The sequence below is a fragment of the Chiloscyllium plagiosum genome, unplaced genomic scaffold (genome assembly GCF_037043375.1).
Source record: "Chiloscyllium plagiosum isolate Xiang-an unplaced genomic scaffold, Cpla_swu_hap1 HiC_scaffold_53X, whole genome shotgun sequence".
Taxonomy (NCBI): Eukaryota; Metazoa; Chordata; class Chondrichthyes; order Orectolobiformes; family Hemiscylliidae; genus Chiloscyllium; species Chiloscyllium plagiosum.
In genome coordinates, this window is record NW_028270191.1 from 24,470,179 (window position 1) to 24,492,129 (window position 21,951).

Consider the following 21,951-nt stretch of genomic DNA (forward strand, 5'->3'; position numbering starts at 1 on the left):
CTCCAACCTTCTAATCCTGATTGTATGTGGAACCTTGTCAAAGGCCTTGCTATAGTCCAGCATCGACAGCCTTTTGGCAGAAGATATAGTGCAGTGAAATTTGCATAATCCAGCATGCACCAGGATCAACTGGTGCCAGTAACTTTAACAATACTGGCTAACCCATTACAGTCAATGGTAATGGCAAACAAAAATATATGTTGCATAAACTACAACTTGCAGAGGCTTAAACCTTCACCATCTGATCTTTTTCAGTTAAAGAGGGGAGATGGAGCATTGTGGTGTCTGGATTATGCCAGTTTTACTGCATTACTTTCTCATCACAAAATCCAGCTCTGCACTCTCACACACTTGCTGATAGCTCCCTCAATGTTTGCATCCAGAATATTAAATACTTGCAAAGAGCAATAGTTCCAATATTGATCCTTGCAGGAGTCCACTAATAATTTTCAAGAAAACAACAGACTGGTTAGGAGTCTGCCACAAATTGGTTATCCAACTCAAGACCAATTCCATAGAACTGTACCTTATTGAGCAACCTGAAGTCACGGTTTGTCAAGGACCATCATCTATTTAGCAACCTCTTTGCAAAAAAAAAATTAAACTATGTTAACAAAAAGATCTTTTCTCTAAAGACATAAAAACTCCAAATCAACTCTTCCCTGTCCAGAAAATCATGCAATATATCTTTAATTATCCTTCTGGCAACTTGCCTACAATCAGAAAAGCTAACAGGCCTGGGATTTCCCAGTTTTGAATTATTACCCTTAAGTTTTGGTATTTGAGGCCTCTCTCTAATCTATGGGGAAAAAACCCTGATCCCATGTGAGCTGTTAAATAAACAAGCCAGGGGCTAATCAAGTCACTGGGTAAATGCCAGCAGCCCAATCTGCTTCCAGGTTTATAAAACAGACCTATTTTCATGTACAAAGTTAAAAGTCACAACACCAGGTTATACTCCAACAGGACCTTAGATTAGATTACATTACAGTGTGGATACAGGCCCTTCGGCCCAACAAGTCCACACCGACCCGCCGAAGCGTAACCCACCCATACCCCTACATTTACCCCTTACCTAACACTAGGGGCAATTTAGCATGGCCAATTCACCTGACCTGCACATCTTTGGACTGTGGGAGGAAACCGGAGCACCCGGAGGAAACCCACGCAGACACGGGGAGAACGTGCAAACTCCACACAGTCAGTCGCCTGAGGCGGGAATTGAACCCGGGTCTCAGGCGCTGTGAGGCAGCAGTGCTAACTGCTGTGCCACCGTGCCGCCTGTTGGACTATAACCTGGTGTTGTGTGACTTTTAACTTTGTAAACCCCAGTCCAACACCAACATCTCCAAATCATTTTCATGTAGCTTACGTTAACCGTAGGTTAGATTATTCTCAGCTACAACAGTGGTACAATTATAGATATTTTGCAATCAATAGTCCATCTCAAAGTGCTTTATAGTCAATAAAGTGCTTCAGAAGTGCGGTCACTACTGCAATTAGGGAAACATAGTAGCCAAGTTGTGCACAGAATCATTGCGACAATAACCAGGTAATGTGTTTGAAATATTTGTTGAGTGGCAAACATTGGTTAAGACACATGAATGCCAACACAGCAGATAGTGGAATTTGAATACAATAAAAAAAAAAGTGTAATTAAAAGCTGAAAGATGACCATGAAACCATTGTCACTAAAACCTTCCTAGTCATTCCTTTACAGAAGGAAACAGGCTGTCTTTACTTGGCCTGGCCGATGTGTCAGTCCAGTCCAGTCCCAGCGAAGTGGTTGGCTCAAGTGCCCTCTGAAATTGTTCCAGTATAACTACAACACTGGAATCTTCCCAACGACACAAAAACACTGTCCAGGTATGTCAAAAGGCAGAAAAAAATCCAACCCACCCTATCAGAAAAAAAAAGGTGATGGAAGGGGGTCATCAATAGTGCTATCAAGCAGCATTTGCTTCGCAATAAACTGTTCACTGATACTGAAATAACTACACAGAAGATACGATCACATCACCAAGTCATCCTTTAGTTACTTGTGCACAGTAAGTGGGCTCTGATCAGCCAGCTCAGAGCTAGTCCCTCGAGTTAGGAGACTGACCTCTTCTGTTTTATAATTGTTTAATAAAATAAAAAAAGTTTACAAAAAAAAAAAGTTAACATTAACAGCTGTATACAAAGAAACAGCAATTTCACAAGGGAAAGGAGCAACAAAGCCAGGCCCCAAACCCAACCGTTCAACCAGTTTACCAGGAAAATGAGGACAAGCCTCAAATCCCAGTTTCAAACATTACAAACAGCAACAATGACATTTGTACATAAAAAGGCAATCCAATTACATTAAAAAGTGTATACAATACAGACCCAGCAAGCCCCCATCCCTCCCATCTTCCAGCTAGTCGAAAGCAACTTACCCCAACGTACCTTCCAGTTCTCGGTCCGCCCTGACACACCTTCCAACCACCCCTAGGACAGCCCATCCTGATCACCCCTTCTTGGGATGACAGCGCTCAGAACAGCCTACCCACCATCTGGCTCTCAGGATGACTGGCATCAGGGTGGTCTACCCACCCTCCGTCTCTCAGAGTGACAGCTTTCAGGACGACCCATGAGCCTCCCAGCTCACAGTAAGGCCTGCCAGACCCAGGGGTGCACAGGACAGTGCAGGTGATAGACCCAACAAACAACATGACAATTAATCATCAACAAACAGAGTCCTTTGTGGTACACACAGAGTCCATTACCATAAAGGTTTCTTCAAGATGTAGAGTCCTTTCCCAGGAGCAGAGTCCACTCCAGTATACAAAGTGCATTGTCAAGAATAGAGTCCTCTCCAAACTGCAGAGTTTTTAGCAGAGGGCAGAGCCCACCCCCAAAGGCAGCAAATGCACACCCCACAGGTATTAATTCAATCTCCATGGAGTCCTGGCCTATCCTTGGTGAACCAGGCCCACTCACAGGAACACAGTATATTGTAAAGTTGCAGTTTACTCACAGGGGTTTGGTCCACTCCTGAAGGCAAGGTCTTCTCCCAAACTCCAGGACACAGCAAGTGCTCACCTCCCAACACACACGTGTTCAATCTTCAGAGGCCCAGTCCCAGGGCTAGGCCTCCCCACAGGAACAGCTCCGCTGGAAGGTTGTAATTTCTCATAAGTGCTCAGTCCAAACACCAAAAAACAGTGAGGACACATATGAAAAAAGACTAAAAAAAAAAACTACAGTCCAAGGGCTAAGCCCTACCACAATATTAACATTTTTTTTCTCTCCTTTTACTTTTGAGAAAAGGAGAGTCACACACGGGCTATAACTAGCCAGTGAAACAACAATCCCCTAATGAGAATGGAGTTACACCTGAAACACATTGCGTGCATCAGGCAGTTTAGAAATCCGTCCTCTCCAACGGAATAACAGTTAATAAACTGGCTAAATAATTCAGCCAATTCAGAAATCAGGTCCCCACCGCCAAAAAAAACCAGAAACCAACAGTAACAGTAACACACTGACTTGTGGCCCAGCCAGCATAGAGTCAGTCCCTAAACTGAGGGGACTCTGAATCTCCTGTTTATTTTTTTTTCCCTTGTTTATTTATTTTATTAAGCAATTACAAAACACAGTTTACAAAAAACAGTTAACATTTACGGCTGTATACAACAGCAATTTTACAATGGGCAGGAGCAGCAAAACCCAGCCCAAACCCTACCACTCAACCAGTTTACAGGGAAATGAGGACAAACCTCAAATCCCAATTTCAAACATGAAAAGACATCAATGACATTTGTGCATAAAAAGCCAATCCAGTTACATAAAAACAGTGCAGACAATACAGACCCAGCAAGCCCCCACCCCTCCCACCTTCCAGCCGCTCTAAGGCAGCCCATCCCTACGTACCTTCCGGCTCTTGGTCCACCCCATGCCCCTTCCAGTTCTCGGTCCGCCCTGACACACCTTCCAACCACCTCGAGGACAGCCCACCCCGGTACCCGCTCGGGGTGACAGCGGTCAGGACGGCCTATCCACCTTCCGGCTTCACTAACCACCCTCAGCACCTTTCGACCACCTCTAGGAAAACCCACCCCGGAACCTGCCCGGGGTGACAGATTGGATGGCTATCCGCCTTCCAGCTCTGTCTGCCCCAGCGTACCATTGGGGTCTCACCCACCCCGATGCACCATCCGGCCAGTGGGCTCCCTTGACACACTTTCTGGCCACCTATAGGACAGCCCATCCCCCTCCCCAGGGAGGGCAGTGTGCAGGGTAGCCCACAAGCCTTTCAGATCCCAGCCTGCCCCTACGCACCTTCTGGCTCTTGGCTGCTCTGACGCACCTTCCAACCACCTCTAGGACAGCCCGTCCTGATCACCCCTTCTTGGGATGACAGCGCTCAGAATGGTCTATCCACCATCTGGCTCTCAGGATGATTGGCATCAGGGTGGTCTACCCACCCTCCGGCTCTCAGGGTGACAGCTTTCAGGACAACCCATGAGCCTCCCAGCTCACAGTAAGGCCTGCCAGACCCAGGGATACACAGGACAGTGCAGATGATAGACCCAACAAACAACATGACAGTTAATCATCAACAAACAAACAAACAAACAAACAAACAAACAAACAAACAGAGTCCTTTCTGGTACACAGAGTCCAGATATAGAGTCTTCAAAAATATAGAGTCCATTCTCAGGAATACAGAGTCTACTCCAGTTTACAACATGCATTGTCAGAAGTGGAGCCCACTCCAAACAGCAGCACACAGGTGTTCAGTCTCCATGGAGCCCATCCTCTGAGAGCCAGGGCCACTCACAGGAACACAGTACATTTTAAAGGAGCAGTTAACTCACAGGGGTTTTGGTCCACTCTTGAAGGCAAGGTCTTCTCCCAAACTCCAGGATACAGCAAGTACTTACCTCCCAGCACACACATAGATGTTCAATCTTCAGAGGCCCAGTCCCAGGGCTAGGCCTCCCCACAGGAACAGCTCCTCTGGTAGAATGTATGTCTTCCACAAGGGCTCAGTTCAAACACCAAAAAAAAGTGAAGACACATACAAAAAACAAAAAACTAGAGTCCAAGGGCTAAGCCCTACCATAAAATCCACATTTCTCTTTTTTACTTTTGAGAAAAGGACAAAAAAAAGAGTAACACAGGCTGTAACCAGCCAGTGAAACAATCCCCTAATGACAATGGAGTTACACCTGAAACACTGATTTCTAAACTACCTGATGCATACAATCCTCACTAAAAGGAATACCAGTTAACAAACTGGCTAAATAATTCAACCAGTTCAGAAATCAGGTTCCCCCCCCCTCCCCGCAAAAAAGCAGAACCCAACTACAACAGTAACACACTGACTGTGGCACAGTCAGCATAGAGTCAGTCCTCTAAATTGAGGGGATTCAATCTCCTGTTTATAATATTTTATTAAACAAATTACAAAACAGTTTACAAGAAACAGTTAACATTTACAGCTGTATACAACAGCAATTTTACAAGGGAGAGGAGCAGCAAAGTCAGGCCCCAAACCCTACTGTTCAACCAGTTTACAGGGAGAGGAGGACAAACTTCAAATCCCAGTTTCACATATAAAAGACAGTGACAATGACTTTTGTACATAAGTTACATAAACGGTGCATACAATACAGACCCAGCAAGCCCCCATCCCTCCCACCTTCCAGCCACTCTAAGGCAACCCACCCCTACACACCTTTCGACCACCTCTGGGACAGCCCAACCCCAGTACCCGCCCAGGGTGACAGTGGTCAGGACGGCCCACCCACCTTCCGGCTTCACTAACCACCCTCAGCACCTTCCGACCACCTCTGGGACAGCCCGCCCCGGTACCTGCCTGGGGTGACAGCGCTGAGGACGGCTACCCGCCTTCTGGCTCTCTGTCTGCCCCTATGTACCATTGGGCTCTCACCCACCCCGATGCGCCATCTGGCCAGAGGGCTATCCTGGCACACCTTCCGGCCACCTCTAGGACAGCCCGTACCCTTCCCTGGGATGACAGCATGCAGGGTAGCCCACAAGCCTTCCTGATCTCAGCCCGCCCCTACGCACCTTCTGGTGCTCAGCTGCCCTGACACACCTTTCGACCACCTCTAGGGTACCTTGTCCCGATTACCCCTTCTCGGGACAACAGTGCTCAGAACAGCCTACCCACCATCTGGCTCTCGGGGCGACTGGCATCAGGGTGGCCTACCCACCCTCTGGCTTTCAGGACAGCCTACCAACCTTCAGGTTCACAGGATAGCCTACCCACCCTCCGGCTCTCAGGGTGACAGCTTTCAGGACGACTCATGAGCCTCCCAGCTCATAGCAAGGCCTGCCAGACCCAGGGACACGCAAGACAGTGCAGGTGATAGACCCAGGAAACACCACAATACAGTTAGTTACCAAAAAACAGTCTTTTCTGGTACACTGTCCAAATCTATACAGCCTTCAAGATATGGAATCCATTTCCAGGAGGAGTCCACTCCAGTATACAATGTGCAATGTCAGAAATAGAGTCCGCTCCAAACTGCAGAGTCCGTTGCTAAAAACAGTCCACAACCAAGGGCAGAGTCCACTCCTGGAGGCAGCAAATGCACACCCGACAGCACACAGGTGTTCAGTCTCGATGGAGTCCTGGTCCAGCCTTGGAGAGCTGGGCCAACTCACAGGGACTCAGTACATTGTACATGTGCAGTTAACTCACAGGCGTTTGGTCCACTCCCAAAGGAAAGTCTTCGCCCAAACTCCAGGCTACAGCAACTGTTCACCTCCCAGCACACACACAGGTATTCAATCTTCAGAGGCCCAATCCCAGGGCTAGGCCTCCCCACAGGAACAGCTCTTCTGGTAAAATGTATGTCTTCCACAAAGGCTCAGTCCAACCACCAAAAGTGAAGACACAGACAAAAAGCAAAGAAAACTAGAGTCCAAGGGCTAAGCCCTACCATAAAATTAACATTGTCCTTTTCTCAAAAAGAGAAACACAGAGGCTGCAACCAGCCAGTGAAACAACAATCCCCTAATGAGAACTGAGTTACACCTGAAACACATTATGTGCATCAGGAGTTTAACAATCAGTCCTCACTAAGAGGAATGCCAGTTAACAAACTGGCTAAATAATTCAGCCAGTTCTGGAATCATGTTTTCCCCCTCCCAAAAAAAAGCAGAAACTAACAGTAAAACACTGACTATAGTACCAGGCAACAGAGAGTCAGTCCCCTAAATTGAGGGGACTCAAATCTCCTGTTTATATGTCAGCCAGGGCTCCCTGATAGGGGCTGTTAACCTGGGCCCATCAAGGATCTCATACTCAATGACATCCACCTGGCACTTGTTCCAATCACTACACACTCAACTTGGATTCCATCAGAACACTCAGCTCCTGACTTCATTCCAGCCTTGGTTTTGCATCAAGCAATTCATCTCCTGACTCACCAAAACCTCTTCAACATTGACAAGGCACATGTCAGAAACATGATGGAATGCTCATCACTTTCCTGGCTAACTAAAACTCAAGCTTAACCCCATCCAGGACAACACAATCCACTTGATTGGCACCACAACAGCAGCAAGTGTACCATTAACAAGATGCACTGCAGAAATTCCCCAAACTTCCTTTGACAAGAAATTCCAAAGCCATGGCCACTACCATCCACGAGGACGAGGACAGCAGATACATGAGAACATTCATCTCCAAGCCACTCACCATCCTGATTTGGAAATACACTGTTTCTTCAGTGTTCCTGGGTCAAACTCCTGAAGGTCCCTCCCTAACAGCATTGTGGGTGTAGCTACACCAAATGGACCAGTGATTCAAGAAGGCAATTCACCATGACCTTCTCAAAGGCAACCAGGGATGGGCAATAAATACTATCCCAGCCATCAATGCCCATATCCTGTTAACAGATGAAGAAAAGGCTCCTATGCCCTTTTTAAAATAATAGCATGGAATCTTTTACATCTACCCAATAGGGCAGATGGCACCTGACAGTACAGCAATGTCTCTGTACTGTCTTGACTAATGTGCTCAAGTGGAATCTCACAGGTGAGCTGGAGAAACATGACCTTATGCCCAGCATCCATGTGTTTAAATACATTTTGAATGTGCAAAGCTCTCAACTCACTAACACTGATTATACTTTCCCAGTGCCTTGACAGCTCTCTTTAAAAGAGCAGCCAAGGCGGTTATTAAACTGCTCACATGATCAGAACCGTTCTGTCTCCTCGCGCGAGATCTGGGTCTGAATTCCATGCTCGTTATCTGCGCTGCGTTTCGCTCTACAGGAACTTCTCCGGCGTCATGTTGTCTCGTTTACTCAAAGATCATCAGGCCAAGCAAAACGAACGCAAAGAAATACAAGGTGAGTCCAAACATTGTGTTCTCACCACCGGAGCCTAACTTCCCTTTGACGTCCAAGAGCCCGAGCAATCATTACCCGTTCAAGTGTGTGGGTTCTGCGTACGGCCTGAGCAAGGCCCAAATCTCCATGGTGACGGACCTACCCTACTCTGCCGATTGGTTCCGAGAAGCGGAATGTCTGCCCAAATGTGGAGCGCAGCTCTCAACCCGCTTTCCTGATTGGTACATTGAGCTGTCAATAACAATGCAAGCCGAGGTTTTCGTTTTTTCTACTTTAACGATAAAAACACAATCAATAAAGCTGTTGGATTGTTTAACAGTTGGTGTAAGAGCAAAATTATACTTGATGAAATTTAACTACAGTCATGCCTAATGTTCACCTCATCTATCTCCAATCGTAAACTGCAGCTTGATCAATCACAACATAATTGTGAGAAAGTGAGGACTGTAGATGCTGGACAAATCAGAGTCGAAAAGTGTGGTGTTGGAAAAGCACAGCAGGCCAGGCAGTATCCAAGGAGCAGGAGAGTCGATGTCTCGGGCATAAGCCCTTCATCAGGAATGTTTGGGGGGAGAAGGGGGCTGAGTGATAAATAGGAGGCTGTGGGTGGGAATGAGGGGGAAGGTAACTGGGAAAGCTGTAGGTAGATGCAGGTGGGGGGTGGTGGTGATAGATCGAAGGGGAGGGTGGAACGGATAGGTGGGAAGGAAGGTGGATAGGTAGGATAGTTCAAGAAGGCGGTGCTGAGTTGGAGGGTTGGATCTGGCTTGGGTACCTCCACCACCAAATGCAAGCCACCCAATAACTGGAGGAAGAGTGACTCATCTTCCGCCTTGGGACCCTTCAACCACATGGCATCAACATTGACTTCACTAGTTTCCACATTTCCCCACCTCCCACCTCATCTCAGAATCAACCTTTCAACTCAGCACCACCTTCTTGAATTGTCCTACCTGTCCATCTTCCTTTCCACCAATCTGCTCCACTTTCCCCTCCAAACTATCACTATAATCTGCATTTACCTATCATGTTCCCAGCTGCCTTCCCACCCTCCTACAAAACATCGACTCTCCTACTCCTCGAATACTGCCTGACCTTCTGTGCTTTTCCAACACCACACAATATAATTGTGTTTAAGCTAAAAAATTGCTCCATGTTCCCACTATTAAAATTCTCCTACCATTAATATTCTCCATTATTTTGCATTGACAGCTCTTCAGGGCCATCATGAGCATGAAATTGATGAGGTTTATGTGGCAATGAGTTATGTTTCTACAACAACGGTGAACATTTTGGATTCATTATTACTTGTCTGTGTTGAAGGGGCAAAAATTGTGCATTTTGTTTTTCTTTACGGTTTTAAAAGTGTTTCACAATTAACTATTTGATTAATGATTTTACTGTGTTGTCACTATAATATATGCAATCAGGACATCCAACTTGCAAATGTTAGAATAATAGAGGTGCATAGCATGGAAACAGACCCTTTGGTCCAAGTCCTCTTTACCGACTAGAAATCCTAACCTAATGTTGTCCCATTTGCCAGCACTTGACCGATATCCCTCTAAACCCTTCCTATTCATATATTCATCCATCTGCCTTTTAAATGCTGTAATTGTACCAGCCTCCACCACTTCCTCTGGCAGCTCATTCCTTACATGCACCACCCTCTGTCTGAAAATGTTGTCCCTTGGTCCCTTTTATATCTTTCCCCTCTCACCCTAAACCTATGTCCTCTAATTCTGGACTCCCCCACCCCAGGGAAAAGACCTTGTCTATTTATCCTATCAAAGCCCCTCATGATTTTATAAACCTCGATAAGGTCACCCCTCAGCCTCCAACGCTCCAGGGAAAACAGCCCCAGCCTATTCAGCCTCTCCCTATAGCTCAAAGCCTCCAACCCTGGCAACATCCTTGTAAATCTTTTCTGAACCCTTTCAAGTTTCACAACATCCTTCCAATAAGAAGGAGACCAGAATTGCACGCAATATTCCAACAGTGGCCTAACCAATGTCCTGTACAGCCGCAACATGACCTCCCAACTCATGCTGTGACCAATAAAGGAAAGCATACCAAATGCCTTCTTCATTATCCTATCTATCTGCGACTCTACTTTCAAGGACCTATGAACCTGCACTCCAAGGTCTCTTTGTTCAGCAACACTCCCCAGGACCTTACCATTAAGTGTATAAAGCCTGTTCTGATTAAACAATAAATGGCCAGTTAATAAAACAAAGAAAATGGATGCTGGAAATCTGAAACAAAAACAGACATTGCCGGAGAATGCGGGTTTGGCAGCATTTGTGGAGGGAAAACAGAGTTAAGAGAAAGCTGTTGGGGCCGGTTTGTTAGATATATTCAAGAAGGAGCTGAACATGGCTCTTGTGGCTAAAGGGATCAAGGGGTATGGGGACAAAGCGGGAGTGGGATACTAAAATTTAATGGTCAACCATGATCATATTGAATGGTGGTGCAGGCTCAAAGAGCTGAATGGCCTATTTCTGTACCTATTTTTCATGTTTTGGGTCCAGTTACCCTTCTTTAGAACTGATAGTAGCTAGGGAATGCTGGTATATATGCTGAAGATAAGATATTTAGTTGGGGGAGGGGGGGGGGGGGGGTAAAGGAGTAAACGGTAGGTGGAGATGGAGCCCAGAGGGAGAGGAGAACAGTTAGGCAGACAAAGGGATGCGAAATGGTAAGCCGGGGAGAAAGAAGAGGTGCTATTGGGGACCAGTTAATGTTTCTTGTGGTGAAGGAGGCATGTTGGCTAACACACTGGAAGAATACCTGCTCCTCATCTAGTGTCATGGGATTTTACTATGTCCCCCTGAGCAGACAAATAAGAAAAAATTAAGCTTTTTTGTTTCTTTCAATATCCCATTGTATAGTACTGAATATGTTGAATTGTGCTCACTATTTTGTAGGTAACTGCTGTACCCAGCAAAAGTCTAGCGAAATGTACTAGTTTAATAGCTAGTTGATTTTTTTATAAAATGGCGTTGGTTGAGCGATAAATGTTGGCGAGTTGATGAGAAGAACACTGCGGTTTGAGCAGCGCAGTGTTGTGGGGTATTTAACATCCATCCAACAGTGCAGATGGGATCTCACTTACATCTCAACTGAAAGACAGCACCTCTGGCAATGTTCCACTCAGTACTGCACTGAAATAGATGCCTGGATTAAGTGTTAAAGTCCTGAAGTGGATTTTAACTCATGGCATTCTTATTCGGCGGTGAGCATGTCACTAACAAGCCAGGTTTACATGTTTTGGTATAATCTATCATTCAAATTTGTACAAAGAACTGCAGCAAAGTCGAAGTGGGGATATTTGCTTCTGATTGCACAATGTTCAGCAGCATTCGCGGCGTCTCAGACACTGAAGCAGTCCATGTTGTGGGCGGCATGGTGGCACAGTGGTTAGCACTGCTGCCTCACAGCGCCAGAGACCCGGGTTCAATTCCAGCCTCAGGCGACTGACTGAGTTTGCACGTTCTCCCCATGACTGCGTGGGTTTCCTCCGGGTGCTCCGGTTTCCTCCCACAGTCCAAAGATGTGCAGGTCAGGTGAATTGGCCATGCTAAATTGCCTGTAATGTTAGGTAAGGGGTAAATGTAGGGGTGTGGGTGGGTTGCGCTTCGGCGGGGCGGTGTGGACTTGTTGGGCCGAAGGGCCTGTTTCCACACTGTAAGTAATCTAATCTAATCTAATCTAATGTTCAAAAGCAACAAGATCTGGACATGCTATCCATGCTAGAGCTGACAAGTAGCAAATAAATATGCTAGACAAATGCCACGCAATGACCTCTCCAATAAAAGATAATTAACCACCATTCTTTGACATTCAATGGTGTTAGCATCACTGAATCCCCCACTATCTCCACATCCTGGGGGTTAGCATTGACCAGAAACTCAACTGGACTTTTCACGTACACACGGTGGCTCCAAGAGCAGGTCAGAGGCCAGGAATACTGCAGTGAATATCTCACTTCCTCACTCCTGACAGCCTGTCCACCATCTACAAGGCACAAGTCAGGAGTGTAATGGAATACTCCCCACTTGCCTGAACGAGTGCCGCCCCAACAACACTGAAGAAGCTTGACACCATCCAGGACAAAGCACCCCCGGTTGATTGGTACAGCATCCACTCCCTCCACCACCGACACTCGGTAGCAGGAGAGTGTACCATCTATACGATGCACTGCAGAAATTCACCAAAGGTCCTTAGGCAGCGCCTTCAAAACCCACAACCACTTCCATCTAGAAGGACAAGGGCAGCTGATACATGGGAACACATTCTCTTCCAAGCCACCCACCATCCTGACTTGGGAATATAAGACCGTTACTTGTCGCTGGGTCAAAAATCCTGGAATTCCCTCCCTGAGGGCATTGTGGACCTACCTATGAGGTACTAACGAGTTAATTTGCACTGCTGACCTGCAGGAAATTGGATGTCCCAAGGCGAGGGTGGGATGTCTCTGTCTCATGATGGTATGTTTCTGTCTTACAGGTAGAATGTAAGGAATTTACATTCTCATACCTCGTTATTCAGAGCCATTTGCGTGGCCATGTCCTAGTTATTTGGAGTAAAAGAATCACATTCTCATCCTCTATTCAGAAATCAATAAGAACATTGCAATTAAAATTCTGACTGTTCCCTGCAGGTAAAAAAAACGATTCACAACAGATCTGGCCATTAAGGGATGATTTACATTATATTGTTTCTGGAAATGATGTGATCACTACATTGTGGCTTGAGTGGCATGTGACTGTGGGGGAATGGTGGTGGGGGGTGGGGGGTGGGGGGGTCGTCTTCTGGGTGTTACTGACTATAATGTGAAACTCTTGTTCCTTTATACAGTACAACTGTCCCTTTGTTCAGAGAGATCCCTTGACATGGCTTCGCAAGCATTGCAAAGAGTGTTAAGGGTTCCTTTGCAGCTTGTACTTGCTTAATAAATTTTGGCTGTTCACAGAAATTGGCATATTGCAGTTGCATCAAGTGTGTAAGAGTCTCAAGAAGAGGAACCTAACACCTACAGCAGGTGGACTGCAGCAGTTCAAGAAGGCAGCTCACCCTCCCCTTCTAAAAGGGAGAACTAGGCAATAAATGCTGGCCAGTCAACAGCACCCACATCCCTTCAGTGAATTTTTAAAAATTTCTGGTCTGTGTATTATCAGCTCTCAGCAGAGGGAAGAAGAATGCCAAGGTCAACCTGGAGTGGCAAAGTATGTCAGTGTGATTCTGGGGTGGGGACTTTCATCAAATCACACCATAGAAGCAACCCTGAAGTACCATTTTGTAATTATTAACAGAATATCAAGACGAATCCACAATAGCTCAGAATTTTTCGAAGAAGATGGAGAAAATCTTTGTAACTTTGCCCACCATCCTCAACCAAACAAGTGAAAAAACGTTCAGTAAACCTGCATCTTATTGCTAGAGATGTCCATGTTCTCCTGTAGTTTTAATGTAACTACTGTCATTGGCCTAGATCCAGAGCTGGTTTTAAGTTGGTTCGTTTTCCAAGTACTATATCATTCCTTTTGAAGCTGCTGCTGAGTTTTTACTGGCCTTGCTAAGTTGGTTATGTAGATTTTGAAAGCTAATTCCAAGGTTCAGATGGCGGTTACAACCACTTGATCAACTGAATTATGTGACAAAATTACTTTCAGTCATTAATTAACCAGAATGTTTTAATATGAAAACTGAAGGATTCCTGTTGACTGCAGCCTGAAAGCTAAGTACTGTAGATTCTGAATCATAGAATCCCTCCAATGCAGATAGAGGCCATTCAACCCATCAAGTCTGCAATGGCCCTCCAAAGTGCATCTCACCCTATCCCGTAACCCCACATTTACCATAGTTAACCCATCTAGCCTGCATACAATGGGGCAATGTAGCACAACAAATCCACCTAACCTGCACATCTTTGGACTGTGGGAAGAAACCCGCACAGACGCGGGGAGAATGTGCAAACTCCACACAGACAATCACCCAAGGGTGGAATTGAACCCGGGTCCCTGGCACTGTGAGGCAGCAGTGCTGTCCACTGAGCGACTGAGGAGAGTTGCTAAATAAACTAATAAAACTCCTGAAAAAGAAACAGTTATTGCTGGAGAAACTCAGCAGGTCTGGCAGCATCTGTGGAGAGAAAACAGTTCGAGTCCAGTGACCCTTCTTCAGAACTCCTGATCTGGTTGGAGTCTGAAGAAGAGACAGCTGAGAAGCAATTGCATGCATTTTTGAAAGATTCAGTAGAGACTGCCACAGTGCCAGAGACCTGGCAGATAGCTAATGATATACCAACATTTGTTTAACAAGGAAATAGAACATATTCACAAACTTTGTAGACCATTGGTGAAAAATGATAGAATGCCAAGAAAAGGCAAAACTAGACCACTCCTACCCTGTCATCTCCTCAGCAAATGGCAGGTCATGGTTCTTCATTGAATCAGAGTGTAGTGCCATGATGTTTGCCACAGATAGGCAGATATCAAACCTAGGAGAAAGTGAGGACTGCAGATGCTGGAGATCAGAGCTGAAAATGTGTTGCTGGAAAAGTGCAGCAGGTCAGGCAGCATCCAAGGAACAGGAGAATCGACGTTTTGGGTATGAACCCTTCTTCAGGAAGGGCCATTCCTGAAGAAGGGCTCATGCTCGAAACGTCAATTCTCCTGCTCCTTGGATGCTACCTGACCTGCTGCGCTTTTCCAGCAACACATTTTCAGCAGGTATCAAACCTACCTTAGTTGGAACATTAATCAAAGTCCAAGCTGTTAGCACTAATCTGAGCTACATGCTTGTTGTCTAGCAAGCTGAGCTGAGTTGAATGGTACAAATGCATCTTGAGGAAAGGCTGCGCAATTATATTTGGGAGATTGGAATAGAGGGTTATGCAGTTGAAGAAGGGAAGAAAGGAAGAGTGGGCGTTGGGAAGGTGTTTCCATTGGCAGGAGAGACGAGGACCCAAGGGCACAACCTTAGAGTAAAGGGAAGACCCTTTTTAGAATGGAGATAAGGAGAAACCTCTTGAACCAGAGAGTGGTGAACCTGTGGAATTCATTGCCACAGAAGGCTGTGGAGGCCAGGTCTTTGAGTAGATTTAAGCCTGAGATAGATAAGTTCTTGATTGCCAAGGGGATAGAAGGTTATGGGGAGAATGGGATTTAAAAAAACCGATCCACCATGATTGAATGACAGAGCAGACTCGATGGGCTGAATGGCCTAATTTCTGTTTCTGTGTCTTATGTCTAAGAGGCTTGACTGGTTGGACTGAATGGTCTTTTTCTGTGTAATGTATTCTATGTAATTCTACCTAATGTTTCTTTTATGGAAAATTGCCCATTAATTGTATCATGACAAATTTTAAATGAGCTCCATTACATTTTGAAGATTGACACAGAATGCTACTTGTTCACTCTGCAGCCCTGTCCCAGATGACTTTATATAAGAACAAATTGTGGATCACTGGAAGTTTGGGCTTTTTTTTTTTGGAAAGAGGTCCTTTTCCCTAGATATGTAAAAATGTGTCTGGCGAAGATCTAAGTTGTGATGCTCACCGTCTTTGATTCCACGGTGTTGTACAAATCTTTCTTCACAATAACGAGGCAGAGGAACAATTTCTGACTAATAACATTGGCAAGTGCGTGAATTATATGTTTCAGTGCAATGTTTGCAAATAGATCTAATAAGATTTGCCAAACACTTCATTATAGAGGAAGTGCTTCTTAAAACTAGCTGGCTTTATAGAGCAATTTTCAAGAACAGCAGGGTGTTTTTTTTTCAAGCAATGTTTCCACCTCCATGACCTGGTAATTAATCATGATGGCTTGACAAGTTGTAGAAAGCTTTGTCCAACGGCCACCATTATAAAGCTGTACAATCAGATTGTGTGTGTAATTGCCTTCTAAACTTCACATTTCTACTGACATGTAGGTAATATCGTATAATGTTTTATAATGATTAAGGACTGAAGTATTAGTGGTCTTTGCACACTTTCCCCTTCATTTGTTGCAGGCAATTTTAGGCACTCATTACAATTGGCAACCTTATTCACAGCAGCATCAACTCACATCTCCATCACGCTTCCTGCACAGAGGAAGGTGTCTCAAATCACCTTTTACTTTGTGAAGATGAAACTGGATTGCATGCATGGTGGAGAAAGAGAAACCTTGAGGAACGGAGGAGGCATTATGGCATAATCGGAAAAGGAGAGTTTGAAAATAGGAGGTGGCAAAGCATAAGGACAAAGGTAGGGAGTTTGGGTGGAGCTGCCATTGGTAGTCCCTGGGACAAGGACTGATGTGATATCAGAGGAACAGACACTATTACGAGGACTTAAGGTGGAGAAGATTGATGATGCATGTTTAACTCAACAAAGACGAGGATCTTGGCAAGGTCAATGGGAATCGGAAACTTTGAAGCAACATGGCTGATGGGGAGTGTCTGTGTCTTGTTTTTGAAATAGGGGTTAGCTGACACTTAGAGAAGACTCAATTTAAGGTGATGAAGCTGTAGATTGTGGATTCAGCAGTAATATAAATGTTTGAAAATGTTGTGGTAATGGAGGGAAGTAACTCCATTTTAAGGTCAAGTATTCACCGAGCTTTTCACCTAGTTCAAGAGCCAAGGAAGTTAATAAAGCCAAAGCAAGCAGGCAGTGCAGAATTGTTGTTAAGAACTGGGAAAAAAAAATGTTGGTTTTGCTAATGGTAAACTGGGAAAAGATTTACTGTATTGAGTTCTTAATGTCAGCAGTTATTCTGAGAGTATTAACAACAGCCTTTCAGAGGATTAGAAGAATCTCAGGCTAGTTGTTACCTTGTACATGAAGGCTGGCTTTGTGTTATCACTAATTGTAACCTGTGAAAGTTTCCTCCTGTGAATCAAAGGGTGAATACCCCAGGGTACATATGAATTAGTCATGTATCAAAGGACAGGCAGTGCAATGATCCAGAGTTTCTAGTGGACAGGAAGAGATATAATGGAGTGGTTGAGGGTTCCAAGTATGAGCGAGATAAAAAGGAAGAGGAAGACCGCAAGTCACCGAATAGATAATCAAAGGCATCAGTCTCATTGTAGCTAGCAGTTAGAAAAAAACAGAATTTGTATTCCTTGTTGCACCTCTCATATCCTCAGGATACCCCAAAGTGCTTCACAGTTAACAGACCGGTTGAAAAGTGTAGTCCATGCTATTTGTAAGCAAATGTCACTGTCAGTTTGTATGTGGTAGGGTCGCACGAACAGCAGAGAGCTAATTGACTAGTTAATGCATTCTGATGATGTTAGTTGAGGGAATAATGTTGGCGAGGAGTTATTATGCTATCTTACTGAGGAATAATCAGAGTAGGATCTGCTGATCATTACAATGTTGATATTGGAGGACGGGAAAAATTTCTGGCTGTAAGAGCTGCTCCTTTTTTTTTTGAGGTATTTTAGGTGTTGGAGGTGATTTCCTTGAATTCCAGGAGCAGCAATTATTGTTTTATATGCTGTTGCATTGTTTTGGAACTTTGGAAAAAAAAAGTCAAAACAACAGCAGTTTAAAAGGGAGAAGAGCAGACAAAGGAAGCACATGGTGAGGACAGTGCAGGAGAGAGAGAAAGAGAACCTGCACAGTTACTGCCTTTGCTGTTTGAATTTGTGTATTGCTGGACATCAGAGTGCATCTGGGAAAATTAACAAACAGTGAAATTCACAACTGATCTTGGAGGAACTGTTGGGCGAAGTTCACAGCACAGAATCAGATAAGTTAATTGTTGTTTTAAGTCTGACCAAGAGAAAGGCTGCAGTAGTGAGTATAGTGGATTCATTCTTGATTATATGTTTTTGGAGATAAGTCTCTTGATTAAACTTAAAATATAAGCTATAGCTATTAATTTAGCCTGGGGCAGTGTTTGTAGAGGAATAAGACGGTGTTATTTTCTGGGTCTGTAGATTGTGAAGGAGCAAAAATGGCCTTTGCAGTGATATGTACTTGTCAGATGTGGGAGTTTAAAGAGAGTTTAAGGGTTACTGCGGATTATCTCTGCCATAAATGCTGTTGGATGCGAATCTTATCAGATCAAGTGGATCAGTTGGAGAGACAGATAGAAGCGATGAGGAATTTGCGACAGCAACAGTATGTGATGGATGGCAGTTATAGGAAGGGGGGAAAGTCTCAGATACAGTCACATAGATGGGTTAACTCCAGGAAGGGTAAGAGAGGTAGGCAACTAGTGCAGGAGTCTTTTGTGGATATACCCATTTCAAACAGGTATGCTGTTTTGGAAAATGTAGGGGGTGATGGATTCTCAGGGGAACGTAGCACGAACAGCCAAGTTTCTGGTATTGAGACTAGCTCTAATGCAACGAGGGGTACGTCGGCTTCCAAGAGATCAATTGTGTTAGGGGATTCTGTAGTCAGAGGTACAGACAGACGTTTCTATGGCCAGCAGAGAAAAAGCAGAATGGTGTGTTGTTTCCCTGGTGCCAGGATCAAGGATGTCTCAGAGAGGGTGCAGAATGTTCTCACGGGGGAGAGGGGCCAGCAGGAGGTCATTGTCCACATTGGAACCAACGACATTGGAAGGGAAAAGGTTGAGACTCTGAAGGGGGATTACAGAGAGTTAGGCAGAAATTTTAAAAAGGAGGTCCTCCAGGGTAGTAATATCCGGGTTACTCCCAGTGCTACGAGCTCGTGAGGGCAGGAATAGGAGGATAGAGCAGATGAATGCATGGCTGAGGAGCTGGTGAACGGGAGAAGGATTCACATTTTTGGATCATTGGAATCTCTTTTGGGGTAGAAGTGACCTGTACAAGAAGGATGGATTGCATCTAAATTGGAAGGGGACTAATATACTGGCAGGGAAATTTGCCAGAACTGCTCGGGAGAATTTAAACTAGTAAGGTGGGGGAGGTGGGACCAGGGAGATAATGAGGAAAGAGATTAGATTAGATTAGATTAGATTACAGTGTAGAAACAGGCCCTTCGGCCCAACAAGTCCACACCGACCCGCCGAAGCGAAACCCACCCATACCCCTACATTTACCCCTTACCTAACACTACGGGCAATTTAGTATGGCCAATTCACCTGACCCTGCACATCTTTGTGATGTGGGAGGAAACCGGAGCACCCGGAGGAAACCCACGCAGACACTGGGAGAACGTGCAAACTCCACACAGTCAGTCGCCTGAGGCGGGAATTGAACCCGGGTCTCTGGCGCTGTGAGGCAGCAGTGCTAACCACTGTGCCACCATGCCGCCCATGATCTATCTGAGACGGGTACAGCTGAGAACAGAAGTGAGTCAAACAAACAGTCAGGGCAGGCAGGGACAAGGTACAATGTACTGGCAGGGAGATTTGCTGCAGCTGCTCGGAAAGATTTAAACTAGTAAACTGGGACCCAACAAGATAGTGAGACAAGAGATCAATCTGAGACTGGTACAGTTGAGAACAGAAGCAAGTCAAACAGTCAGGGCAGGCAGGGACAAGGTAGGACTGATAAATTAAATTGCATTTATTTCAATGCAAGGGGCCTAACAGGGAAGGCAGATGAACTCAGAGCATGGTTAGGAACATGGGACTGGGATATCATAGCAATTACACAAACATGGCTCAGGGATGAGTAGGACTGGCACCTTAATGTTCCAGGATACAAATGCTACAGGAAGGATAGAAAGGGAGGCAAGAGAGGAGGGGGAGTGTCATTTTTGATAAGGGATAGCATTACAGCTGTGCAGAGGGATGATATTCCTGGAAATACATCCAGGGAAGTTATTTGGGTGGAACTGAGAAATAAGAAAGGGATGGTCATCTTATTGGGATTGTATTATAGACCCCCCCAATAGTCAGAGGGAAATTGAGAAACAAACTTTTAAGGAGATCTCAGCTATCTGTAAGAATAATAGGGTAGTTATGGTAGGGGATTTTAACTTTCCAAACATCAACTGGGACTGCCACAGTGTTAAGAGTTTAGATGGAGAGGAATTTGTTAAGTGTGTACAAGATAATTTTCTGATTCAGTATGTGGATGTACCTATGAGAGAAGATGCAAAACTTGACCTACTCTTGGGAAATAAGGCAGGGCAGGTGACTGAGGTGTCAGTGGGGGAGCACTTTGGGGCCAGCGACCATAATTCTATTCGTTTTAAAATAGTGATGGAAAAGGATAGACCAAATTTAAAAGTTGAAGTTCTAAATTGGAGAAAGGCCAATTTTGACGGTATTAGGCAAGAACTTTCGAAAGCTAATTGGAGGCAGATGTTCGCAGGTAAAGGGACGGCTGGAAAATGGGAAGCCTTCAGAAATGAGATAACAAGAATCCAGAGAAAGTGTATTCCTGTTAGGGTGAAAGGGAAGGCTGGTAGGTAGAGGGAATGCTGGATGACTAAAGAAATTGAGGGTTTGGTTAAGAAAAAGAAGGAAGCCTATGTCAGGTATGGACAGGATAGATCGGGTGAATCCTTAGAAGAGTATAAAGGAAGTAGGAGTATACTTAAGAGGGAAATCAGGAGGGCAAAATGGGGACATGAGATAGCTTTGGCAAATACAATTAAGGAGAATCCAAAGGGTTTTTACAAATATATTAAGGACAAAAGGGTAACAAGGGAGAGAATAGAGCCCCTCAAAGATCAGCAAGGCCGCCTTTGTGTGGAGCCACAGAAAATGGGGGAGATACTAAATGAATATTTTGCATCAGTATTTAGTGTGGAAAAGGATATGGAAGATATAGACTGTAGGGAAATAGATGGTGACATCTTGCAAAATGTCCAGATTAGAGAGGAGGAAGTGCTGGATGTCATAACGGTTAAAGGTGAATAAATCCCCAGGACCTGATCAGGTGTACCCGAGAACTCTGTGGGAAGCTAGAGAAGTGATTGCTGGGCCTCTTGCTGAGATATTTGTATCATCGATAGTCACAGGTGAGGTGCCAGAAGACTGGAGATTGGCAAACGTGGTGCCACTGAAGAGCAGTAAAGGCAAACCAGAGAACTATAGACCGGTGAGCCTGACCTCGGTGGTGGGCAAGTTGTTAGAGGGAATCCTAAGGGACAGATGTACATGTATTTTGAAAGGCAAGGACTGATTCAGGATAGTCAACATGGTTTTATGCGGGGGAAATCATGTCTCACAAACTTGATTGAGTTTTTTGAAAAAGTAACCAAGAAGATTGATTGAGGGCAGAGGAGTAGATGTGATCTGTATGGACTTCAGTAAGGCGTTCGACAAGTTACCGCATGGGAGACTGATTAGCAAGGTTAGATCTCATGGAATACAGGGAGAACTAGCCATTTGGATAAAGCACTGGCTCAAAGGTAGAAGACAGAGGGTGGTGGTGGAGGGTTGTTTTTCAGACTGGAGGCCTGTGACCAGTGGAGTGCCACAAGGATTGGTGCTGGGCCCTCTACATTTTGTCATTTACATAAATGATTTGGATGTGAGCATAAGAGGTACAGTTAGTAAGTTTGCAGATGACACCAAAGTTGGAGGTGTAGTGGACAGCAAAGAGGATTACCTCAGATTACAACAGGATCTGGACCAGTTGGGTCAATGGGCTGAGAAGTGGCAGATGGAGTTTAATTCAGATAAATGCGAGGTGCTGCATTTCGGGA

At 45.0% G+C, this 21,951-nt stretch overlaps 1 protein-coding gene across 1 annotated transcript in view; it reads left to right on the forward strand.

The window, feature by feature from the left end:
• The first annotated feature begins 8,270 nt into the window (after positions 1–8,270).
• The window catches only part of bloc1s1 (biogenesis of lysosomal organelles complex 1 subunit 1), a 98,749-nt gene continuing 85,068 nt past the window's right edge, over positions 8,271–21,951 (forward strand). The window contains exon 1 of the mRNA XM_043681790.2: positions 8,271–8,354. Within this exon, the coding sequence (XP_043537725.2) occupies positions 8,294–8,354 (61 nt within the window). The 5' untranslated portion in view covers positions 8,271–8,293. The remainder of the gene's footprint in view (positions 8,355–21,951) is intronic.